At 39.6% G+C, this 26,419-nt stretch overlaps 2 protein-coding genes across 3 annotated transcripts in view; one reads left to right on the top strand and one right to left on the bottom strand.

Moving 5' to 3' along the window:
* The window catches only part of RPS3A (ribosomal protein S3A), a 150,166-nt gene that overhangs the window by 77,375 nt on the left and 46,372 nt on the right, over positions 1 to 26,419 (bottom strand). The window lies entirely within an intron of this gene.
* Positions 1 to 26,419, top strand: part of SH3D19 (SH3 domain containing 19) — an 81,638-nt gene that overhangs the window by 14,347 nt on the left and 40,872 nt on the right. For both annotated transcript variants that reach the window (XM_059469907.1, XM_059469906.1), the window contains exons 2-3: positions 3,594 to 3,633; positions 24,993 to 25,033. In XM_059469907.1, the coding sequence (XP_059325890.1) occupies positions 3,594 to 3,633; positions 24,993 to 25,033 (81 nt within the window). The remainder of the gene's footprint in view (positions 1 to 3,593; positions 3,634 to 24,992; positions 25,034 to 26,419) is intronic.

Below are 26,419 nucleotides of genomic sequence, written 5' to 3'. Positions count from 1 at the left end.
GTTGCCTTTTTCCTTTTCTTTGCTTGTCTTCCAGAAACAAGAGTGATTGCCTTAAAAGATACTGTTTTCTGCATTGGTTGTCTTTTTGGCAAAAACTTAAGCTGTTTTGGGTTTGTGGAGCAACTGAAATGATGTTGACCCAGTTATTTTTCTCCTGATGATTATACTTATATTTTCCTTGAGAAGAAAAACTTTTATGCCATTTTAAAAACAAACTCAAAAGGAGCTAATTTTCCCAAACTTGGAATGTAAGAGAATCACCTTTTTTTTCTGAAGGCAACTGGTACATGGCATTTCTGTCTGCCACTCAGCTTTTGCATGCTGCAAAAAGGCATAAGGTGTCCATGCTGCCACTGAAATACACAGAGCATGATTTTGTAAAGAAATGCTAGATTTGCCATATTATTGTGGTATGAAGAGCAGATTTTTGTGCCTTAATGTTTTCCTTGTTTCTTCTGCTGTGCTTAGAACTGGACAACAGTCTTCCCAACTTCAGCCAGGAGTCTCTGACTTCCTCCACCTCGTCTGCTGCACCTACTAACTGCTTCTTGCACTATGCAAAGGTTTTGTAAATAGTAGATGTGAGTATGAAGTGGAGAAAATCTCAAGGATAGTCTGCAGGAGGTTGGAGCATGGTCAGTTCTCACAGATTGAGAGACTGCAGATGCAAATTGTGGATTGGGGGACAGGCAGAAAGATCTTCGTTAACTAAAATAAACTTAGAGTTGTACAGTCCGGTTTTGTAGCTTGTGAGTACTAGCTGCTTGTAAATTCCTAGCATATTATACTACAGCTGCATGCACAGTAAGGAATTTTATTGCTTTTAGCAACAGAAGGATAGGGAGGATAGTACTGGTGTCTTGTGTCTGGAAGGTAGTATCTGTCACTAGAAGTGGGATTTTTTCCTGTGTATTTCCTATGCCAGAGTGCAGACAGGCTTGTTTGTTCATTATAAGTGCTAGTCCAGCAGCATTCAGTGTTTGCTCTGATTTGACACAGTTTTGGTTTCCAGAGTTTAGGATTGAAGAATATACAGTTTTCTGCTAGAAGGACATAATGTCCTGTAATGTTTTATAGCAATTTGTATCTTTGATATTGAGGAAAATATGTAGTGCAGGATTTCATTTTCAGATCTTTGTAACTATACAGTCTTCTTGCTTATTTCTGTTAGAAAAGATTACAAAGACATCTCTCTGCTGTTGAGGTAACATGTATAGAGAAAAAAGAATTAGTTGTGGGCATGCACTTTTGAGACTCAGCTTTTTTTAAGTCAAGGATTTGCCTACAGAACGGAAAGATTAGATCTCTGTGTGTGTATTGCAAAAAAATTTGCCTGTTTTTTCTAGGCTTTCATATTCTAGTGTTTGTAGAGGTGTGTCATTATTTGAATTGATGCTTGAACCTAATGCCAAAATAGCATTTAGAAATGCAAAATTTACAGAATCACAGAATCAATTCAGTTGGAAAAGACTTCTGAGATTGAGTCAAACCTTTGACCACACCACCTTGTCAGTCAGACCATGGCACCAAGTGCCATGTCCAGTCTTTCCTTAAACACCTCCTGGTACAGTGACTTCACCACCTAATTGACTCCAAGCACATAACTGAAAGATTGAACTCTTTGAGTCTCTCATTACGCCTGAAACTAAAACAAATTTTAAAGGTTAAGGTCACAGCAAACCTAATGTGGGGGAGGTTTTAGTTCTATTTTTAAATGTTGGCTCTTTGCTTGTAGGATTACAATTTGTTCTTTTCAAGAAGATCTTTATGTGTGTGGATGGTGTGCTCTCACTAAGTTTATCAGAAAATAAAATGTGCAAAACCAAATATAGCATTGAAATGCTGAAAGGGGAATGAAAATAAAAGGGAGAAGGGAATCCCATTGATTTCCTGAATGAGCAGGTTGCAGCGGTGTGGGCGGGCAGCGGAGGATGTGCTGGCTGGCCATGGGCTGTGTGGCAGAGCTCCCAGAGGCTGTGCTTACATGTGCTCCGACTCGGTTTCTTCCTTTCCATTCACACAATTGTTTCAGCAGTGGGGGGGCTTTGTCTGAACGCTGTTAGATTGTGGCTGCTGACAGAGCAGGGGACACTGATAACGAGCAACAGATGGCAAACAGATTTCAGTAGGACGTCCGGTCCCATTTTGTTCAGTGCTCTCTGGTAAGGAGGTTACATGGTAAGGATGGAAGGAGTGTGTGTTTGAAGAGCTGCTGCTGCAGCTCTGGTTTGAGCTGTTCCAGAGCTATACCATGCTGCTTCTGCGGGCAGAGTTGCACACAGTGTGATGAAATGAAGATCGCCGTGAGTCAGGAAGACAATAAATTATAACTGTGTGGCTATGACAGCTCAGTAGGAGCACCTATGGATGGAAAAAGCATTACATACTTTTAAATACAATTGACATGAGATTTTTTTTTTACCACTTTAATGAAAGCTTCATCAAATGAGCACGTAAAGCTTGGAGAGGAAAATAATTCTTTTACACAGGAAATAAAACTGCACAAACAAATATGTACTGTAAACAGAGCAAATTTTATTTGAAACGCAGAGCTTTAAGATTGAAAATACAATCTGTGAAAATATTTTTAGGAAGAGTCTTCTGTATAGACAAGCTTTTCAGTGAAGTGTTTATTAACATACGAAAAATAGCTTTCTGTTTAAAATACACAGAGATCAAATTAGAAGCAAAAGCACCATGGTCAGTGGAGATTATGTGCAGCTGTAGGAATTAACTTCTGCTTGTGTAGTGGATCTTTCTGCATGAAAAAATTAAAACCCCCCTCCTCTAATGTTAGAATATATGCATTTTAGGTGGACAACAGCCTCAGCTTTTCAAGTAGTTCAAAAGTCATGCAGTAAAAGATATTCTGGACTTAAAATATGAAAGATAATACATGAATTCTAATATCATAGCACTGCAGTTATTGTATAATGCTTGTACAATAATCATAACTGTTGAGAGAAATAATTTATACTTTTGGTGCATACTGGAGCTTTATATGTAGATTTTTGTGGGTCAATCTCATTAGTCCAAATAAGCTACTTGAAATACTTACAGGATAAAGAAAATCCTTTCTAAAAACACATAAAAATTCAGTATTTGGAATCCCCAGAAGCTGAAGAGTTAATGGTGGGGTTGCACTGGATTCAGTGTATTTGCAGATGTTGCTGCAACCAACTGCTGATTTTTCTCCCATCCTGTCAGGGAACCCTGCCAGCCATGATTCATGGAATGATTTTTTTGCGCTGAGTAATCTGTGGTTTTTCTTTTTTCCTCTTCCCTCTCCCTTATTTTTATCCTGAACTAAAGCACTATTCATTTCAGCTAAAGGGAGGAGAAGCTTCCAAAGCATTAATACAAAACATTAAATACACTGTGTTTTGAGTGGAGGAATTGTAACAAATGTTAAACTTGCAGTAATTTTACTTGGTCTTAGGCAGTCTAGTTCAGTATGGGAAAACAGTTTTAGAACAGAATCAGCTTTTGGTTTTGCTAGTCATATAAGTTTTGCTAGTCTCTTAAGACTTCTGTACTAGTATTGCTAAAGAACATCCAACTTCTGTGCTGATATTATGCCTCCTTTCTCACAGATCGCTCAGAAAGAAATAAATCAGACTGCCGCTCTTCAGGGTAAGAACTGTATTTCTCTATTTATTCTTCCCTTCTCTTTCTTTTTTTTACCCTAATTTTTTCCTTTTATTGGGTGAACTAGGAAATTGGCCAGAAATATAAAAATGTCACTCTTCTATTTCTCTGTTTTGGTAACAGTAATGTAAAATAAAACAAGTTTTGTGTTAAACAAAATAAGTATGTGTTTAAAATAATTGTTTTATATTCTTTATGGGCAAAGTTCTTTTTTCAAGAAATTAATAGGACTTGCTAGATTGTAATTGTGCACACTGCAACTCCAAATGCTTGTTTATGTATCATGCACAGGGTTGTTTGGTAAAACTGTGGTTTCAAACAAGAAGCCCCTCATGACTTTTACTACTTTGAACTCTTTGTTTCTATAGCAAGGAAAGTAATTCTTGGTTCAAAAATAGCAACACTTTATAATTTATTCCATTGACTCTGATCTCATCATACCCAAGGTTTCACAAGAAACAATTAAAAGTGTTTTTAACAGAGCCCATGCACACACGCACCAACACATTGTGTTTATTTAGAATTTTCATCAGGATTTGTCATGAACTTCTAGGCTATTGATTTGCAAGGCCATATTTTCCCTTAAGCTTCTGAATATTTTGTAGTTCTTCTTATCCTCTGATTTTTAAATAATCTCTTTCTCTATTGCCTCGTTTTCAAACTGTCTTTCAGTTCTCCACTGGGGAATAGGATTTTGTCCATGTCATGTGGTAGATAGTGGAATTTTAATGAACCAAAGTGATAGAGCAGACCAGCGAACACTGGCTCTCCCATTCCTTTGTAAAAAGTCTTTCCAAAAAATTCCCCTGGTGTCCAGGCTTTTGACATGACCTGACCTTTTCATTTGATTTTTACAGTCTACATTTTTTCCTTTTTGGTACAGTTTTACAGTACAGTGGGCTAGGATTTACAGCTGGAAGAACAGTGTAGCATTTTCTTACAGCACACTTGATGTGTTGTATCTGTTGTGTGATGTGATGGGGAGGATGATTTTCCCTTCCCTCCCCCATCTGCCTCAGCACTGTAGCTGATTCCAGCAGCGTGTGTAAGTTGCAGGGGGGTATTGCATTTGTCTTAGAATACTTTTATCTGCTTAAAAGCTCAATCACTGCATGTGCTGATTTCCTTTAATACTTCAAAATACTGAACTTTTTTCTTTTATTTTCTAAAAATGTTGTGGTTACAGTCTAAATGTTAGAACTTTCATTAGATCATGTCATATTACAATAATGTCAAACAAATCCAAACCATTGTAAAAAGGAAAACTTATTTTATCAAAATGTTTAGTTTAAGGTTGAAATAGCTTCAATCTCTTCCTCTTTCTTCTCCCTAGTTGTTCTCACCGATATCTTTTTGCTCTGGAGTGTGTTTTACAAGTTTGAATTTGGACCAAAAGCAAAGTAAAACTTCAGATTTTTTTCCATGGAATTGGAAAGTCAAATGTGGACCTTTTTTTTTTTTGCAATAAAACACTGCCCCAAGTTGCCTGGACTACAGTCTCCAAATTCTCATGTGGAAAACACAGAGTAATTAAGAGTATAATGTAGATGGCTCATAATGTTGAGAGAAATGCAGCTTTCAGTAGTCTTTCATTCCTGTAAGTAGTGTATGTGCTTTCTGACCATATTTATGTATCTTCTACCCCCTTCTCAGTCTCACTGGCCATTGTGTCATGAGCTATGAGGAAGACAAGCCACCATTTGAAGGGTAGTGTTGTTTTGTGCACGTCTCATTACTGTTTCTAGACTGGAACAGGAGCAGCCTGCCTTGCTTAAATGATGTACTCTGCTAATTGATATTGCTGCACTCAGTGGGTCATCTCTCATTATAATTAGAAGCACTATTCTGTGGTGACAAATTGCTGGGTGAGATTCTTATCCCAAGTCTGGCCATGTCATGCCCTGGAAAAGAGCTGCAGCTGCATCAAGGCCACAGCCCCTTGATAGAAGACCTGAGGGAAAGCTAAATTGTGAAGTATGCACAGCTAAAACTGAAGTGTAAAGCACACTTCTCTTGTAACATAGGCAGCATTTCCAAGCTGTTTGAATGTTACTGGGGACAGTTTTATTCCATTTTATGATGAGCTACTGCACTTTGGACACTGTCCTCTCTGGGAGCAGTTAATGACAAAGGGAAAAGAAAATACAGTGGTTCAGAGGCATCTTGGCTACTTATTCCTTAAACTGCATGTTGAGGGATGCATAGCTTAAACACACAAGATACTATCCCTCTCATGGTCTCAAGTGGAACAAAAATGACGCTGCAGGTCTTGAACTCAAGGTCTGGAAACAAGAGGTTCTGCACTAGAATTACTAGGAAGTATTGGATGTGGACGTGGGTATACCAGCTGACAAGATGAAGGAATAAGCAGTGAGCCTTAAGAAAGGTAGATAACCTAATGTGAAATAGCAGACATAGATGTTTCCAAGAGAGATTCAGAGAAGTAGTTTATTGTTTCATACAAAACTCTGATGAGATCTTGCCCAGAAGTCTGTCAAGTCTATGTATAAATGTGGAACACTGGGATAAGAAGAGACCAAAAGAAGGCCCAGATATCCACCACCAACTCTTCCTCATGTATTGTAATGTTAGGTTGTGGTCTGAAACATGATCATCATAACAAAAAGGTCACATAACAATATTTCTTGTGATTTCAAGGTTCTAAAGTTTGCCCTTTCCAATCTTCTATTCTTATATATGTCTCTGCCTATGCATTTCTAGATGTATTTCAAGCTTGTGCTTGAGTCTTTGTAGTATTAGGAATGAAGAGTTTATATACAGTGAGACAGGATCAGTTTTAAAACATACCTTTGGACATAATTCACTTGCAATGAAAGACATTAAAAAAACTGTTCTAGGTAGAACAGTATATAAATGGTCATTAATGTAGTACTTTATTATAGGGTGATGCCATTTAGAACAATTTTTACAGCAGTATCAGGAACTTTGACAAATATTCTGATTTGGTTATTAGCCTGTCAAATGTTTAGCATGGGAGAAATGCTACAGAAGGAGGGAGCATTCTGAGAGTGGTACAGGGATCTAGCATGGCATGGGGAAGAAACCTGGAGAGTGGATAAACCAAAGATAATGATTGAAAGGCAGGGAAATAGCTAACCTTTACAAAATGTGTATTATTACATCGTCTTCTGCCTCTTTTGGTGATTATCAGCCATCTGACACTCCGGAGAGTTTAGATAAAGCAAGGAGTAGCAGAACAGGGCCTGTGTATCTATTTCATGTACTGCTCTGCACTGATTTTTTGTTAAATATAGCACATTAGTAAGATCAAAACAAATGTTCACTCAAACCAGATAATACCTATTGCTATGTTAATTTTAATCAAGAGACATTTAGTCTCATGACCTAATAGCCACCCTTCAAATGTTACATTTCAGACAGTATGAAAATATATCTCTACTGGTAACAGTGGTCTGTAATTATAATTCTTGATTTTACTGTCAGGTCATGCTTGTACTGTTGTCTCTGATAGCTTCAGGTCATGCACTGCTGTAACACAAGTCAATTAGGTCAAAAGAAGTAGGTCTTTATTCCTCTAAATGTTTTCAAACTGAAAATATGATAGTAATAGAAAAGAAGATTTCAGGCATCTACATATTTGCAGTTAATCCTTGAAGGTGAGTAAAGCTTGTAGAAGGAACTGGAATTTTTTTTTTCTTCTTTTGGTTAAGGATTGTTGATCAAGAAAACCTGAAACACAGTCCTATAATTTGGTATAATTCTTTGTAGTTGCCTTGACCTTGGAGATGAGCAGGTGAAGGTAGCCAACAGCTGCAGCAACTTATCGAGAGATTTAGTAGAGTATCAATCACTTGACTTCAAGTCAAAAATATCAGTGGGAAGGGGGATAAAAAGAATTTGTTCATTTCTAGAAACAGATCCTAGGGTTTACTGCATATAGTCTGCCTGGTGACTGTAATATGTTTAAGTTCTTTTACAGCTGGTTGCCTTCATTTGATTGCAGCAAATTGAGCTTTTTTATTTAAAATGCATCAAGTCAACAATACAAATAGACAAAAGTCGTCTTTTGTTCCTTTATAAACAAGCACTTGTAGTGGCTGATCAAAGGGGCTACTGATCCCTTTAGTGAAGCTCTGGTAAATCAAGTGATCGTTTTCATGAATGGTATTTTGTATCTGACTTTGGTTTTAATTGTTTGGGTTTTTTTTTAATGTAGCAGAATTCCATTAGTGAAAGCTTCTCTGCATTTCTATTTCCTCTGCTACATAATGTTGATTTTAATCTCTGTGTTTAAGAGATACTACAGTAACAGTCAGACTATCTCTTAAGAGTGTGTTTTACCAGATCATCTGTGAAACCTGAAAAGACACCCTTTAATGAGGATTTTAAGCGTTTAACAGAGCATGAAGGAAATCCTAAGGCACTGGCTTGAGAATGTGGGGGAACTGTCCCCTCTTTATAATTAAAATGAGGTGGCTTTGCAAATCAGTATGCTTTTGAGGCCTTGAGAAAACAGTAACAGGTTTTTCTATGTTGTAACCATTACAGTCAGTCATTTAATAGTTTCACCAGATCATAGAATATCCTGAGCTGGAAATTACCCACAAGGGTCATTGAAATCTAACTCCTGGCCCTGGACAGAACCATCCCCAAGAGTCACACCATGGGCCTGAGAGCATTGTCCAAAAGCTTCTTGAGCTCTGTCAGGCTTGGTGCTGTGGCCACTTCCCTGGGCAGCTGTTCCAGTGCCCAAACACCCTCTGGGTGAAGAACCTTTTCCTAATATCAAACCTAAACCTCCCCTAACCATAGCTTCAGGCCATGCCCTCAGGTCCTGTTACTGTCACCACAGAGAAGAGGTCAGTGCCTGCCCCTGCTCTTCCCATCACCAGGCAGTCGTAACTGCACTGAGGTCTCCCCTCAGTTTTCTGTGCTCCAGGCTGAGCAGCCCCAGTACCTCAGCCACTCCTCACACAGCTTCCCCTCAAGGCCTTTGCCATCCTTGTTGCCCTCTGGACACTCTCCGACAGCTCGGGGTCTGTCTGATGTTGTGGCACCCAGAGCTGCCCCCAGCCCTGGAGGTGAGGCTGCCCCAGGTCAGAGCAGGGCAGGACAATCCCCTCCCTTGCCCGGCTGTGCCTGCTGCCCGCCAGGACAGGGCTGGCCCTCCTGGCTGCCAGGGCTCAGTGACTCACAGTCAATGCCATGGACCAGCACCCCCAGCTCCCTTTCTGCAGCGCTGCTCCAGCCTCTCATTCCCCAGTCTGTATGTACATTCAGGGTTGCCCTATCTGAGGTATAGAGTCTGGCATTTGTCTTTGTTAAACTTTATATTGTTGATGAATGCCCTGTCTTAGTCAAAGGGGCAGTGTGGAAAGCCTTCTGCTGCTTCTGTACTGAGAAATCACAGAATGGAGGGAAGGTCATGCAGGTCACATAATCAAGCATGGTGCTCATAGTGGGAAGATGCTGATGCTAGGTCAGGCCCGTGATGTTTTTTTATAGCCAAGATGTGAAAATCTCCCAGAAATGAGAGATTGAGCCTACTTACTTTCAGCCCACTCTGAGGCTGCTTGTCTGTCATTTACTAACTTTATTTCCAAATTATTGTGCTGTGGGAAACACTACCAAAAGAAACAGTCTAAAATCTGGACTGCTTCATATCCAGGAGGACTGAATTCATTCACACAAACATCCTGAAGTACAGTTTTTCATCACTGTTGTTTAAAACCCTTGTGTTGTCTACTAGCTATGTGTGAACAACCTTGTCAGTGCTTCTGTTTTACACAGGAAAATTTCAGGCTTTTGCCCATCCAGCCAGTGTAACAGACTGTAACACACATCTGAAGTTTGAGACTTTGCTGGCACTCCATCTGAATGGGAAGGGTTGTGTGTGAAAGAAAGAATGAATGTTGGGGTATGTTTTACAGTGATATTCATTACATTTAGCTTTTGCAATTTTTAAGGCTAGAGACCATCAAGTTACTCTTGCTCTAAGCATGCTTTTAGGCTGTGAAAATAGAAATGTCCTGCTTTTGTACCCTCCCAGTAGGTCAGAAGTCAGGGTAGTTCTAAAAAGTATGTATGTAGTCTCCTTTCCAAATTCTTGGGGTGCAGTTTCACAATTGCCCTGAGCTGAGCTAAGCCTGTGTTGCTCCAAGAAGGAAAGGTCTCGTTCTCTCCTTTGGGCTGCTGTCAGTGCTCATGTGGTTAGTTGGATCACAAGGCTGGTCTCCAGGGAAAAAAATAGCTGTGTCTCCACTTCACAGATGAAGCAGGTTCAGCACAGGGGGGCAGAGTGATTTCTTGCAAATTCCACAATCATTCAATGGCAGAACTGGAAACAGGGGCTCTGAGTTATGACTTTTCTTGTTATCTTAAAAGTAGGCTCATGTGACTCCTTTATTTTCAGTCTAAGAGATAAATTTTGGACTTACTCACTCAGTGCAATCCCACAGGTTAAATATAGATTTAAACTCGTGCAGTTTGAGATTGGAATCTACTTATGTGTCTTTCTTTTGTTTATCACATGTTTCTCATCAGCACGGGCTTTCACCTTGGAGCTGTTGCTTCTGGGAGTAGAATAAGCTGGAGCAATTTTTGTGCAGCTTGTTTCTTTGGTAGCTTCTTTGCCACAATAAATCATCATGCTTAATTTTTAATTTGCCATGTTAATTTTTACTCTGCTCAGTTTATACTTCTCTGTAAATGAGGAAAAAAAGAATCACAGGTAGAGCTGAGAAATAAATGACAGATGGGTTCAGCATAGTTTTTGGCAGTTAGGGATCACAAGAGTATCTAGAGCCTATTCCTGGGGGTGTTTGTTTTAATGTTGGCCATTTGTCACTGTTGTGTTGGGGATTTTTGCCTACTCATCTCACAGATAGCAGTAAAGAGTTATTGTGAAGGGTGTATCCTAGCCAGCCTCCTAGATCTCTTATTCCTAAACAGAGAAGAGGGATTTGTTTTAATAAAGAGTGCTCTGTTCCTGGTTTCTGCAAAGGGAGTTCTGAAGGACTGTTTGCTCTGGTGCCCTGAACAACTCTTTCCGTTGTCTGGGCTGCTCTCCAGTGCTTATTCTAATTCATAATGGAAAATAACGCTGCAAATGAGATGGTTGTTGAAAGAATAAAGAGAAAAAGGCTCACCCTCTGTCTTCGCTGAAAGAATTTCACTGCTTCTTTGGGCATCTTGTGTACATGAGCAAGTTTCACCATCCCATCATCTTTCAGAACAGACTTCTGTAGAAAGTACTGAGGACCATCCAGACACATGGCCACACTCCTTGTACATTAGGAGTTATTTGGGGCATGAACAACCATGGTAGACATTAGTTCTAAGAAAGGTGGCTTCAGGAAGGACACAATAGCCCATTTTTTTTAGGCCAAGTTAATCAGTCATGGTTATAATTTTCCTTCTTTATAATTTTGTTTCTCCCCAAGACATTTCAATGATGAACAGCAGATGAAGTTTGTGGTAGCTGGGAAGGAAGGCTGGGAGAGAATTCTTTCCAAAGGTATTTATAATGTTCTTAAAGAAAACAGAAAAGGAGGAGGAGCTGCTAAGAGAAGCCTATAGGATATATGTCAGGGCTGAGGAGGCAGACTCAGCAGGTTGTAAACTTGCAATGCAGAAGTAGTAATCGTGAGGTTGTCTCTGAAAGAATTTCATGTTGATATTTTAAGAGTGTTGGAGCTTTTGTTTATTTCCCTAAGGATTTATGTAGGTTTCTGTCTAGGCTCAGTATCTACATTTTCTTTTGCCTCTGGAATTTGAGTGGGAGAGCTCTGTTTGCAGTTATATTGTATTCGTTTCTATGGCCTCTTACTCTGATGTGCACAAAAGAGAAGAGATTGTTATTTCATTCTTTTTTATTTTGCTCTCTTAATGTACCACTCACCTACTTTGTAATTTCATTGTAAGTTATTTCTTTGGTGTCTTTGTTCTTTATTCTAGTATAGGGAATCAGTTACCTCAAGTACCAGCGTCTGATTTGGCAGGTTGAACATTGAAATGATTGATCAAGTACTCTTTTAAAGCCTGTAACAGTTGCATTCTTACTACATCATGGGGGTAAAGTATTCCTAGTGAGGCCTGTCACATTGATAATTTCTTCCTCTTAAATGTATTTTAGTATAATGTACGGTATAATGTGCAGTTTGCACAGTTGTACGTTTGACTCTGATTCTGTCCTTTGTGAGAGATTGCATTTCTGATTTTTCTAAAAAATTTCTCTGTTCAAAAATGGTATTTTGCTCAGTGCAAGCATCACCCTTTGAATTTAAGCCATGTTTGCATACTGCATTTGTCCTAGTTTTGGCCATCTGTGACAAATCACAGGCTCAACTGAGCTAGTATTAGTCTCTAGTATAGACAAGGATGAGCTGCTTTTTCATCTGTTCCAGCTGCTTCAGCTTCAAGAGAACTAAGATCCAGTGATACAGAACGTCGTGTTGCCTGTTCCCTTGGAGGCTTACAACTAAGGCAGGTCACCAGCAGGTCTCATGCCCCAGGAGGGTCCCCTAGTACTGAGGACTAAAGTTAGACCATGCAACCCTAAATATGGAAAGTATTTGTAGAAGTATGGTCTTTATAAGTATGCATAGCTGCATCCTAATCTTGGGAGCATTGTTGTTACAAGAGGCTTGTCATCTGACTACGGTGGACGCTGCCATATCCTTGAGGCAAAGGTTGACTTCTAATTAAAGAGGAGGTCCAAATCTAATCAGGGTGTTCCAACCACAAGCAGTAATTACTGTGTTAAATCTCTCTTTTGATCTATAGCATAATAATTTAGTTGAAGCAAAAGAAGTACCTCAGTGATATCACGTTTTTATTAGGCAATACTTTTGCTTGGAATAAATGCTTAGTAAAAAGAAACAGCTTTGGTTTTACTGTTATAATTCTTCTCTTTCATGTCATTGGACTTCTGCCTCTCCTTCCCCTCACACACCAGTATCCAGGATCTAGTATTAGAATCTGTAAGAAGGTTGGAGAAGTGAGAGGACTAGAGGAAATAGCCTTAAGCTGAGACATGGGAGATTGAGATTAGATATTATTTTTTAAAAAAATCACTGTTATGGTAGTCAGGAATTGGAGTAGGTTGCTCAGGGAGGTAGTGGAGTCACCATCCCTGGAGGTGGTCAAGAGACATCTGGATCTGGTGCTGGATGGTACAATTTAATGGTTTAGTGGTTCAGGGGTTACAGTGGTAGTGCCTGGTTGACAGTTGAACTTGATGATCCTAAAAGTCCCTTCCAACCTTAATGATTTTATGATTCCATGAATACAGTATAGTTCAAACAATCCTAATATCATTTTGTGATTGGACCAGGTCAGGAAGTTTCACAGTTTCTTTGGACAACTGTTTTTAAAACCACTGTATTGTTTTATTGCCTTTTTTCCATGGTCCCCTCTATAATAATAGGTCGATGAATAGCTAAAAGCATGTAGTGCTCCTGACAGGTGAAGGTAGGAAGAAAAAGAAGAATATGATGGAACATATTCCATCAGCTGCAGGAGAGGCTTTCTCACCACACCTTACTGGTGTATAGGACAAAAGATTATTTGCTTTACTAGTCAATCTATCTTCTTCCCTCTAAGGTTGTTGACAAGGAAATGAGTTCTGTTAAATGAACTTTTTACAGTGTGAACTGACTAGAAATGTTTTCTGTTACACCATTTATTTTTTTTCACCAAAGACGGATCTGAAATGACAACACAGTTATGTGGTGCAACTTGAAGCCAATTCTTCGTGTTCTTTTCCTTGTTATTTGGCAGAAGAGACAGACCCTCACCTTGATATAACCTATTTTCCTGTGGTTTTAGGGAGCAATAAGGTTTCACATCAGCCTCTTTTCTCCAGGATAAACACCCCCAACTCCCTCAGCTGCTTGTCAACAAGGTTTGTGCTCCAGTGCTCCAAGATTTGTTCACTGGTTTTGTTGCCCTTCTTTGGACACTTTCAGCACCTCAGTGTCCATCTTGTAGTGAGGAGCCCAAAACTAAATACAGAATTCAAGGTATGGCCTCACTACGGCCAAGTACATAGCAGCAATCACTGTGTTAGTCCTGCTGGCCACACTGTTTCTGAGACAGGCCTGGAGGGCCACCTGGATGTGTGCTGGCTCATGAGCAAACACTATCAACCAGCATCCCCAGCTCCTTTTCCACCAGGCAGTTTTCCAGCCATTCTTCCCTCAGCCTGTAGCAATGCCTGGGGTTGTTGTGACCCAGGTGAAGGACCGTGCTCAGGGAGGGTAATGCTAGAGCACATGGCAGCGATTGTGTCCAGATGGTTCTTGAGAATCTCCAGTGAGAGAGAATCCAGAGCCTCTCTGGGCAATTTGGCACAGTCACCTGCACAGTAAAAAAGTCCTTTCCTGTGTTTGGTGGAACTTCCTGTGCATCAGTTTCTGTTCCTTCCCTCTTGTCCTGTTGCTTGGCACCACTGAGCAGAGTCTGGCTCCATCCTTTTGTCACCCTCCCTGCACATACTGAGACATTGATGAGGTTCCCTCTCAGTTTTCTCAAGGCTGAAGAGGCTCAACTCTCTCAGCCTGTTATTTTAAGGGAGATGCTCTAGTCTTATCATCATCTTTGTTGCCCTCCTCTGGACCTGCTCCAGGAGCTCCATGTCTCTCCTGCAGTGAGGAGCCCAGAACTGGACACAGCACTCCAGATGTGCCTCACCAGGGCTGAGCAGAGGGGCAGGATCACCCCCTTGCTCTGCTGTTACTGCTCTCTGAGAGAAGTGGTACTTTGTGTTTATTAGCCGACAGTAGGTTTTCATTAGGGTTTTTTTAATTCATTCACACTTTTAGCACCTACAGTGTGTTGTGGCAAGCAGTGCCAAAGCTTAACCTCACATTGCATGTTGAAAAGTCGCTTTGGCTCTTTTGAGCTTGGTGTCTGCTAGTTTTTTATAATACCTTCTATGTTCTCTACAGCAAGAGACTGAGCTGTCATTCCCTATAGCTTTGCTGTTTCTTGAGAAAGTTAAAATGGTGTTGTTCTGCTTTTAAATAGATCATGTCAATCAATTAGGTAGTCTTAAGGAAAAGGTCACTATTACTTTTGGAGGCCCAGAGGCATTTTAGCAATAGGCAAGAAGGCTGACTGATATAAGAAAAAGGACAGGAATTATTTACTGCCTTTGGAATTAAGGACATCACTGAGAGTGGAGATTGGAGAAATTACCTGCTTATGTTATCTGAATTCAGGGCCTTTAAGTTGAAATTGAGATTGAAAAGAAGCAATACTTATTTTCTACACCTGTTCCTTTAAAAACTATGGATCAATGGTTAGAGGTCAGAGATGAAGAGGTAGTTATAAAAGAAGGGTAACCCCACTGGTCCCTGGTTTTTCTGGGGTTTTTTTATTTGCTGGGGTAAGCTGATACTTGTGGCTCTTTTTAATTTCCTCTGCCTAATTCACCTGATGACATGTGGCATATTGATTGAAGTGCATGGAGGAGCACGTGATAGAGCTATGTGTTTGGGGGATACTTACAGATGAGGGAAGGGCATTGATATCTGTGGCTGTGAAATGTTTTGGGGAGGTATTTCTTATGGCTGTTGCGCTGACAAGGTCCAGTTCAATCTGTTCTACAAGGTGTTTGTTTTTGAAGCTAAATTTAGTTGGGTGGCAAAAAATGATAGTGATTATTTCTTCCAAGTTGTAATCATCCATTAGAGACTGCAGTATTTACTGTCTTGCCATATAATTTGAGGTCCATGATGTTGTAAGACAGCCAGGATATATGATTGAGGGTGGAGGGAGTTCCTTTTGTTTTGTAGTGTGTTTGCATGGTGACTTGCTCAAAGATGAGATCTCTGGAGAAATGTCCCCGGAGGTTAAAAGCCTTCTCTCGGTTGTTGAGGTAGGTATTTTGTTCTTACAGCAAATTCAGTGCTGTTCCCACCTATCAGGATTTTGCAGTGGGATAAATGCAGGTTTTGTAGGCATCAGAATGACTTTAAAAATTTCTTTGGCTCTGTGGATCGATGCTTCTCTATCACTCTTGGAAAATAATTTGAGTATGTATAAACTTGAATTCTTTTCCCCAGCCTGGGCTAGTGAAGGTGTTAACTTTACCTACACACTATACCTTACCAACCTCCTTGTAGAATCAAAATTAAAAGACTTGAAAAATAATCTTTGATGCATATGTTTTTGTAGTTGACCTTAAACTCAGAGTTGCTGGATCATTGTGAATGTATAAAAAGGACTGAACTTTAAGGTCATGTTTAAACTCAGAGGTAAACATTGCATTCCTACAGATATGTGAATGTATGGTTTGTTGTTGCGTAGTGCAAATTTCTGGTGAATCATTTTCTGTGTTTTGTAACCAAAAGCTTTATGAATATCTGTGTCATAGAAGAAAAGGAAGCATTTCAAGAAGGGCAGGGGCAAAGTGTTAATGAAAATATGCCATCTCTCTGACTGAGCTGCATGCAGGGTACCTTCTCAAAAGACAGGTCCAATGAAGGATGCGGTTTTGAGATTTTATTTGACAATTGCTGTGCACTGTGCATTCTGTAAGGGCCACTGTTACAAGTTCATGGATCTCACATACTGTAGGGTGTAACTGGGTGAGTCAGCAGTACATTGCAACAAGATGTGATCATGCATGAAAATTGTTTTACTTTTGTGAGATTTTAATGTAAGAGGGTTGAAAATTAGTATTTCTGCTGCTTGTTAAATTATTTGTTTATAAGTACAAATGGCCTATTTGAAACCAGTATGTTTCTTTATATGGATGACCTTGTAGTATTCTTAAACACATCTTTTGGCTGTTGGTTCACATTTATGTTGTACAAGGGGTTTTGGTTTCTTTGTTTCTCATTTTTAAGCACTCAGTTAGAGCCTTACTTTGTTTGGTACATATGTTTTAATATTTCTGTCATGTAGGCTGTCCTTCACAACAAATGCCTTTACTGCCAACACACATCTATAATTAAAACAATGAGGAAATTCCCTTTGTTTCCTCACTCAGCTAAAGGTTAAACTCCAGCAAATTTCATGCTGCTTGTTTGACTTGACTGGCCTATAAGGAAGTTGAATTAGGCTGAAGGAGCACAGAAATCAATCCTATGGCATGGGACTTATCAAGGAACTTGGTATTGGCAGTTGTTGTACTTTGAAATTCTCAAAGGCGTTCAACTGATTTTTTGGCACTGAGGTCACAGCAGTGCTGAACACTTCTCGTAATCCCAGTTCTGTGGGTTAGGTTGAACTTTACATTTTAGATCCCAAACATCTGTCTTTTGTATTGCAGTGCTGGAATCATGATGCTAATGTTTGACTAGGCAAGATCCAGACACTATTTCAATGCTGAGTCTAGAACCTATTTAGTAGTGTTTCTGGGAAGTGAGACTCAATGATTCACCTGTCGGAGGCCTCAGTTGCCTCAAGATTCCCCAGGAACTCCTTCCTTATTACTCTAGTTTCTTCTCAAAGGATGCACAGCAATTGAAGCAAGTGGGTGTGTCTTTTACAGATTTTTGCACGGGAAACAAACATACGTAGGCAAAATCAACCTGTACCTTGTTGCCTTGGTCTGATTACTGCTGTGATGTCTTTGAAGTCTGTATACTTGCAGGCACCTGAGCTTTCTCCACTGGATTCCTCACCTCCAGTACATGCATCATCTGGGTCTTGCTGAGTTCTTGTCCTTGCAGTCAACATCCTTTTGTTCTTGCTTGTTCTTCTCTGGAGCAATGTTCTTTTGTGTTTCTATTCTGAAGCTTCTCTGTTTTCAAAAGTCCAGCTGAAATATACACATCTTTTAATTTCTTTGGGTGATTTCCCCACCCATTCCCTATTGTTTCTATTGTTTTCGCTTTGCTGATCTGCAGATAAGTGATTTAGTAGGGATTTAAGATACTCACTGCTATAAAAATAGTGTTACCTATTTTGTTGCAGTCATTATTAATGTTTCTAGTCAGATGAGAACATTGACATACCACTTTTTCCCTTTACAGTACTTTAAAGATAATCTTACCACTATACTCATATGTTCTATGAAATATAGAAACTATTTGAAGAAAATCTAATATTCATGTTTTATAACAGCTAAAGCCCTGTAAAGACATCTTGAATCCTGTGGATCCAGATTTACTGGTTTTCTTTATGCCTTTGTCCTGCTCATCCTTCATGATTAAACCAGGTTTTATTCATCTGTGATGTCAATTACAAAGGTTCTGGAGCTCATTTAGCCAGCAGGTTATATTTGATGTACAGAGATGTATGAAGCAAGCAGAATGTCCCATCAGTGGCTAGAGAAGGCTTTGATTTACTGACTGAAATGCAACTGCAAATAGTTGAATCAAAAAGCCATTCTTCAGAAATAGGCTTTGTTTTGTACTCTTGAACTGTAAAAGTAGGGCACTGTCATCTTTCCCCATGTGCAAATGCAGAAGCTCTGTAGACTTTAATGGTAAAATATTTCCATCAGCAGAAGCTGCACTTTACATCTGAGTTGTTCGGTTTGAAAGCGCTGGTTCTTCCCTTCTGTTTTTTAACTGTTACTTTCCCAAATATCCTGTTCCTATCACTATAACAATTCAGTGATACTTTAATTTACATTTACAGTGCTACATTGCTATTATGCTATTATTAAAATTATAGGTGTTTTCTACTCCTAGAATTATTTACTACCAAGATTAAATTGCCATTAATCATAAATACTATTTACTGATTTTAATCAAAACATACTAGCTGGCTTATCATAACAGCAAGTGTGATATGTTGATAGATGGCATAGTGAGGAGCCTTTTTAGCTGTTACAGGAGGGCCAAAGTCTTCTTGTAGCATACATTTTATTGGGAGCTGAAATCAGTCAATATGCAATGAAGACTGAGAATTACTTGAATCATGCTCTAGGCATTTATTTGCCTTTCTGGAATGGCTGTGTTTATACAGTCATCTTGGGGTTAGGGGCAGTTCAGCTCAGGTTGTTGACTGAAAGAAAATGCTGTAGGAAATCTGTCTAGAATGTCTGTAGCTCTCAATCAGGAAAGAGTTCAGGGTGCACACAAACCAAATGACTCAGATTCACAAAAAATTTGTGAGGTGTTTCAGCTTCAGGGTCTAAGCTGGACATTATTAAATGTGGAAGCTGTTGTAACCTCGTGACTTGTAGGCTGCTGTGAGAATTGAGCTGTGAAATGTTATCATCTGCTGCCATGATTTGCTTTGACTTCCTGCCTGTGTTCAGCCTTAAAATTGAAGGTTTCATTGCTAAAATATGATCCCAAAGTATGACAGTGACAAGCACATGAATATGTAATAAATAGTTGAAGAAACAGCTAGAGAGCAATTCCTGAAAGGATTTCCCTATGCTGATCAATGTGAGCTGTTTTAATTAGCTGAGCAGCTGGATTTTAGCTGCTGCTTAACTACGTCCTCACTTGTCCAGGCAGTGGGAAGTCGCGGTTGTGGCATTCATTAAGTGATGCAGAAGCAGACATCCTCAGCATGTTGATGAGGATTGAATTGTTGCTGGACTTAATTACTGGTTCAGGATTTCTTGCTTTTGAGACTGAACCCAAGAGAGAAGTGAAGTTGTGTGGGGGTAAGTCTTAATTTCTAGATGACCTATCTGTACTATTGAGCATGTGATTTCTTAGGTGACTACATCTTTTCTAGCCTCCTGTACCTGCAGGGCCAGGACAATACCCCATGATCTAGCAGAGAACATGCAAGTGTTCATTTTACAGAAAGGCTGTGGGGACAGGCTGCTGCCAACTGTGTTTGTTCTGGTGCTTGTCTGGTCTCCTAGTGAGCCAATATGGATGATCAGCACTAACAGGAAAAAAAAAAAAAAGAGTCAGCTGATAATGAAGGATGAGAAAAGCAGCTGACATGAGGTATAGCCAGCATTTGGTGATTTACTGTCAGATTAGTGGCAGATTCATGGACTTAAGGTTTGTTTTGTCAGTGGAGGCTGAGCTGCTTACCCCAAGGACTGCTGCTGGCCTCCCTGTCCACTCCCATCGCTTCTCCGGTGCTACCCTGATGCTCATGTGGCTCTGCAGCCAGCTGGAGCAGTTGGCCTGTCTGGCTGAAAATTAATCAGGATATTTGGGATGGGATTCTTTGTTGTTAACAAAACCATGTGGCTGATCCAGCAGACTTGTGACCATGCCAGCACCAATACAAGAGAGTTGGTGGAAATGGTGAGCATGAGGAAGGCAGGAGTACTGGCTGTGCACTGTCTGCTTCTCTGACGCTGATGGGGAAGGTGCACCTGGACTCCACGTGCCATGTCAGCTAATTTACACTATCAGCTAGAGGACTGGGGCTCCTCAGCAATGGAGGCATTGAAGCAGCTGACCACTGTGGGTGCATTTCAGTGAAAATTGACTTCCACAGGATTGATACAATTCTGTCTACTGCACCCACATCATAAATTTGGGATAGCTGTGAGTCTTCTGTTCTAGCTTTAAGAGCTTTTTGGTAGAACTAGTAAGTGTGTCTTTGGCCTGCAGGTGGTGGTAAATCTGATCTTTTGCACGACCCCTAATTTAGCTGTTAAGTTACTACGATCTTCATGTAATTCAGTCTGCAGTGAAATAATTTAGGTGACATTTAAAACATTTTGTGCTTGGAGTAATGTCTTCTAATAAGTTTTTAGAATGTTGTACTGTAGTACTCTGGCTGTTATAAAGATGACATGATTTCTAAAGTAACTGAGAGGAATATATGATGCTTTTTATTAAACTAGTGTTTTGCCTTACAGTAATTTCAGCATGAGCTATTTTAAAATTCTTGGCTCACATTCCAAGAAGTCACAAGACATTAAAAATAGCGACATTTTAATTCTTTTTACTCTGTGTGTAAGTATAAAGCAGGGTCAATAACCATCACAATTAGACATACATTTAACTTTTACATGGGTATGTGGACTTAAGGACTGATACTTTATGAAAAGCTTCATATAACTTGACATAAAGGATAATTTTTGAGATGTTGGAATAAATGCTTGAGAATATTAATTTTTTAGAACAAGTGATCATTTTTCATTATTTTTGTTGGCTTTTTTCCCCCTTTAGGCTTTTATATATGTCTAGAATAATTCATTAAAAAAGTGCAATCACTTTTCCTGTAGAATATTCATTGTTATGTCAGTTTAGATAAATAAAATAAAGGTCCTGGTTCTAATAAAGGGAGCAGGCAATGTGAAGGGCTGCTCAATTCCTGCTGAGAATCACATGCAAGTCAATAGGAGGGTGTGGAAGTAGATGACAAAGAGATGCTAGGGCAGGCTAGTAGCTTGGGATGTCTTTTGTATCCCAAGCAGTATCACAACCTGTAGAGCAGAAGGCTGTGGATAGCCAGGGGAGACCCTCCCTAGATGGCTATGGATAGGCTCACAGGCAGGAAGGGGACAGTCAGAAGCCAGTCCTGCCTGTGATCTCCAGAGACAAGTGAAATCCATCAATCCTCTTTGTACTCAATAACCAAACTGCCTCACTGTCAGCCAGCTTGTGGGAGTGTGCCCATGAGGTGCCCTCCACTGGACTGGAGACTCTGGTACTCCTGAAACAGCCAAAGGACCAGGTGGGTGAAAAGCTCAGAACCTCCAGGCCTCTTGGCTTAGGTAGCTGTCCTGCTCTGGGCAGACGCAGCTCCCTGCCTGCTCCCTTGGAGATGGCTGTGTGATTTGAGCTTTTTTCCACTTAAACAGCACCTCCCCTTCCCTGCTCTGTGGGACTGCTGAGTGAGTGATGCTCACACAGTTGCTGTGTTGGGTCAGGAGTCACCCTGCAGGAGCAGCCTTCTGAGAAACCTGGTAGCTACACTGAAATTGTGTTTGCAGAGAGACATTGCTAAGTCAAGGAAGTGTTGAAGCACAGCCCCAGATGAGGGAGAAACCATGGTTTGTGCACAGTAATTGCACTTACTCCGCTGAACAGTTTACAGCTCTTTGGCCAGAGCAATTTTATTTTCCTGATGTACAGATGTGAAATATACTTTTGAAGCATTTTCCTCAAGTATTTATATTTAGAAAACCTGTCCCTGAAACCCAGAGTAGAGCCTGCCAAGAAAGAGTGAGTAGGTGTTTAACAACTTGAAACACACCACTCCAGGTTCTTTATCTTTCAGAAATGGTGACCCATAGGACCCTTTTCATATTGCTGCCGACTTGAAGTACCCAACTGCTTTCAGCGTAGCAGGCACAGCAACTTACAGATCCCCTCTGAACTTACTGAGTGCGTTTTTCTGGGTGCAGTGTGAGTTTTGAGGAGCTGGCAGGGGAAGCTCATCAAAACTATTGCCTTTGCTGGAAATGAAACCACGTTTGTGATTTAAATTAACAGTTAGTAAGGTCTAAGATAAGTGTGCAGATGTCAGAGGAGTTGCTCTGTTTGTTCAGTCCTTCCTGCTAGAAGATGGGGGGGTGGGTTGGATGGCTAGTTTGCATCTTTACTTATTCTGCATTAGATATGACTCTGGTGTTGTTCCTGATGTTTATGGGATTCTTTAATACTTTCGAACTTCCTGCTCTCTGCATGGTTTTCTTCCAGCAGTGTGAGATTGAACTTTGCTTGTGTACATTGCAGGGTGGCACAGGAACTGCTGTCTCCCATCCCCACAGCTAGTTATTGTCACACTGTCCCCTCAGGACTTCTCATGTAGTTGTGGGGGAAGTCACATTTTGGATGGATTAATATTTCCTTGCCGTGTGCATTTATGAGGGGGTTTTTTCTGCCTTCTGGTTTATTGCTGTGCCTTATGAACAGGAGGAGGAGGTGGGAAAGAGGCAAGAGCCATGCAGTACAGTAATTGCTGCAGCTCCTACCTCATCAAATAGGAGAATTAGATTTGATTTGGTTATTTTAATTATTTGGATGGCTTGAGAGAAAACATGTCATTAACCGTGGAGCAGAGGAGTCACTTCTCTCTTTGCAACACAGAATAAAAGACCAGGAATTGCTTCCTATGGAGCAGGGATGGGTAGGCTCAGCATAAGGTATGGGTAAAATCACCAGCTGCCCCAAGAGCAGCATCTTTATTTAAATTACTGGGGTTTAGTATATAAGGAAGTTATGAAGTTTGCAGTTCCTTTACAGGGCTCCATGGGGAAAAAAAAAATAATGTGTCTACTGTCATTTCCATGTTTTTAAAGGGCTTAAATAATTGTAAGCTAGATGTGAATCAAACTCTCCTGGGGGTAGGAAATGTAGTGCTTTGCCAAAAGGTTGTGGATGAGTGACCTGTTAATGGAAAGTGGAAAAGAAAAACTGTCTTCTAACAGCTTGTTTTGTCTGTGAGCTCATATATTTTCTTATAGCACCGTGTTATACTGGGTTCTAAATTAGAAATAGTCGTATATTTGGGCTGCCTCGCTGCCCTTGGTATATCCATTCTTCAACTTCACTAGGTTGGTTTCATGAGAGATATTACTTCTTTGTTCTTTGTATTTTGATTTTAAAAATGTTTTATATGTATCCTTTTGGTCTTCATGCCATATGGAAAGCTTGAACTTGTGTCTATGTGACAACTCCTATGATTTCCAGCCAAAAGTACTTGCTTTCATATAAAAGTGTTTATCAGATTCTGAGGCAAATTGCAAGGGGTCAAAGGGCTTTTGCCAGTGCAAGAAAGAGCTTGTTCCTTGTTGTTCTCACTCATACTTGAATGTGCATACTTCATAGATTTCTTAATTTCTGCCTATGAAGCTTAGGTAAATCCTGAATCTTAGTTTAGAAAGTTACTGCTGCTCCAGGAGATTTCGGATTTATGTTACCAGACTTCAGTCTCCTTTCTGTCTGATAATAAGTATGATTAAAACCCTAAAGATTGTAGTTATTCAGAAAAATAAAAGCAAAATTAAGGCTTCAAAAATGAACATCCAAAAGAAAGAGACATGAGATACAAGGAGCTAAGAAAAGAGTCCAGGGTACAGCTGTGAGGAACACACAACTAAAAGTGTTTCTTAAAGATAAGGCTGTATTTTGATGGGACACTTTAAAGGAAAATTAGAACCCTTTTCTGCTAAAAATGCACAGTGAAATATGACTGATAGAAATGTTTTCTAAAGCAGCTTTGCAAGCAGTGTGGATTGGGGCCAAGCCACATTTGAACTGTTTCTGAAACCAGACAAATAGGCATTGTTTATCCTAGACTAGCCAGACTGTTTCAGAAAACAGTTCAGTCAGAGCAACATTCATTTCTAGTCTTAATTAGTTTCCAGAATGACTGTAGAGGGAGGACGTTTTTTATCCACATCCTTTTTGACTGTCTCTTTCTTCTCTCCTCCAATTCCCCCCACTCTTCATCGTACTGGAGTAATTGCAGCCATCCTGTGCATGTGGAGCTAAACTGAGCCCTGGCAGAGTTGGTGTGCTGCGCAAGAGCAGACTCAAAATGCTAATGCACTCCCTCTACTAACATTCCTGCTGATGGAGTCTGGAAAAGGCTTGATTAGTATACCTTTGTTTTGTTGTTAAGATACTGTATTAATTTGAACCAGATACACTCTATTTATTTTCAGCCTTTAAAAAGTCCATTCAGCTTCTCACCAATAAATATTTTTTATCTCTTGTACTTAAAAGAGAAAAAAGAGAAAAAACCCTTCTCTTCTGAACTGATTGGTTGTTTTGTTTGTGTTGTTTTAATTCCTCTGTAGCTTAACACAAAGTGGAAGAATTTTAATACCCTGTTCTTCAAATTGCAGCATTTCTGAAAGTGGTAATCCCAAATTAGATTTGATTTTTACCTGCAAAAATAGTAGGGACTGCTGTATCTCTTAAATAGAACATTCAGAGGAGAGGCATCAGAAACCTTAGTCTTACTAAGAAAACAGATGAGTTGGCAAAAGGAAACATTTTTCTGTCCCTGCATATCAACAAATATTTGGTCGTGTTGTTTTCCTAACCCCACCCACCAAGTTATTACTGAAAAATGTTATCTCAACTGGAAGGGAAGACAAGTAGTTAAGTAATTGTTAAAAATATTTAGCAAAGGGTTGTATGTTTTTACTTCACTGTGTAAGTTTTATTTATTTATGAGAATATAAGTCATTCAGTACTTGCAATCTGTAAATATGCACGCCCACATGAGACAGAATGTGAACTTCAAGACAGAATTGAGAGACATAATGGATTTAATAATTGGCTTTCTATCTTTGCAGAGTTTTGAAGCCAAGCTGTAACCTGGTTTTCATTAAAAGGGGTTGGGTATGGTTGTATAGTCCAGGAGTTTTGGACAAGTTTCTCTAAGATAACAGCACAGGGGAAAAACAGGCTTGGCAAACCCTTTACAATATGTGGGGAATTTTTGCGTGATGTTACTTAATTGTTTTCTCTTTGAGACATTAACCATGTTTTAATAATTCTTTTTTCTTCAATAAGCCAAGGACCCTTGTCATCCATAAGAGCGGCAATCAAGAGATGTAAGTTTACTTTTCCTTTTTCAGAACTGTAATGTTGTAAGATTGCTACATCTTTATTTTTAGTAACTGTTTAACTTGGTATGCAAAAACAAAGTAGCTGTAAATAAGAAAGCAGTAAGCTGAGTAGCTGTAATTTCTTTCTCTTTTTCTTTATAGACCACCTCTCTTTGTTCCTTCTTTCCAGTTGCTAACATTTTCTTATTTTTGCATTAATGCACCTGTGCACAGGTGTGATCCTTCTCTGAAAAGCTTGGGTTAGATGTGCCGAATGTTTAGTTTGTTCGACAAAATAGAAGATTTTTAATAGAAGAGTTCTCTGCAGAGCTGTAGAAATCTGCAACTGCTTATTCACTTTACTGGGGACATAATTAGACTCCTGTACTAGGCTTGTTTTGGAAAATAAAAGACTGTGTATAAATCTTGAATGAAAGTCCAAACTCTCCTTCCCTGATTTCAGCATTTAAGTCCTTCTCCCCTTTCCCTACTCATGATGTTTCCAGGCAGAGAGTTTCTTTATATGCATCTTTCAAAGTATTTTATGCTGTTACTTTCTTCCCCTTTTCAGTTTTATTTATTTTCAGTCCATGACTTTTAATTTCATATTAATGAAACAACTCTCAGGATTCTGCTATGGGGAAAAATAAATTAGTGTATGTAGTGCTGATTTGTTTCTCCTGGACCTATTAGTCAGGGACTCATTAGTGTGGATTAGATTGGACGTAGTGAAAGGGCATCATGAAAGCTTTACTCAGAGTTAGTCTGCATGATGCTGTCCTTAAAATGCAGCACTTTATTTGTGCTGTTGCTGCCACAGATGGAAACTGGAAAACAGAGCACCAGATTACAGAGGGCCTTTTGTGGTGAAGTCAGAAATTGATTCAGACTGGCTAAGCCCCTGTACCTTGCCAAACTGAGAAATCATCTATGAGATCATTAAGCATTTGATATCTATGTTTTTGAAAATGCAGTAGCAAGTGATTCTCTGTTTTGAGGCATAATCACATAAAAATCCAGTCAAGAAGCTGTGGCTCGTGGTACTTGCTTATTAACATGTGAATAACTATGATGAAATATAAGTACCATGTGAATAATTCAGACAGTAAGCTAGCAAAATAACATCCATGTACGTAGCAAGGCATTGTTTATGAAACTATAGTTTTTTGTATGCCATTACCCAGTGCTGTTAGGATGGACCTATATTACAACGGACACAGAGTAATTCCTAACTCCCCTTGCCATTAATCTGGAAAAAGTATGGTAATCTCTGGACAAGTGTATTTCCCTAACAGAGTTAGAAATCTGTTTTTCTTAATCCCTGATTCTTTGAGCTCTTACTCTCAGATTTGGAAGAAACATGCTAAGTATGTAGAGAGTTTCAACTTACCC

The sequence above is a fragment of the Ammospiza nelsoni genome, chromosome 4 (genome assembly GCF_027579445.1).
Source record: "Ammospiza nelsoni isolate bAmmNel1 chromosome 4, bAmmNel1.pri, whole genome shotgun sequence".
In the NCBI taxonomy this organism is placed as follows: domain Eukaryota; kingdom Metazoa; phylum Chordata; class Aves; order Passeriformes; family Passerellidae; genus Ammospiza; species Ammospiza nelsoni.
This window is presented reverse-complemented; position numbering and strand designations above follow the sequence as displayed.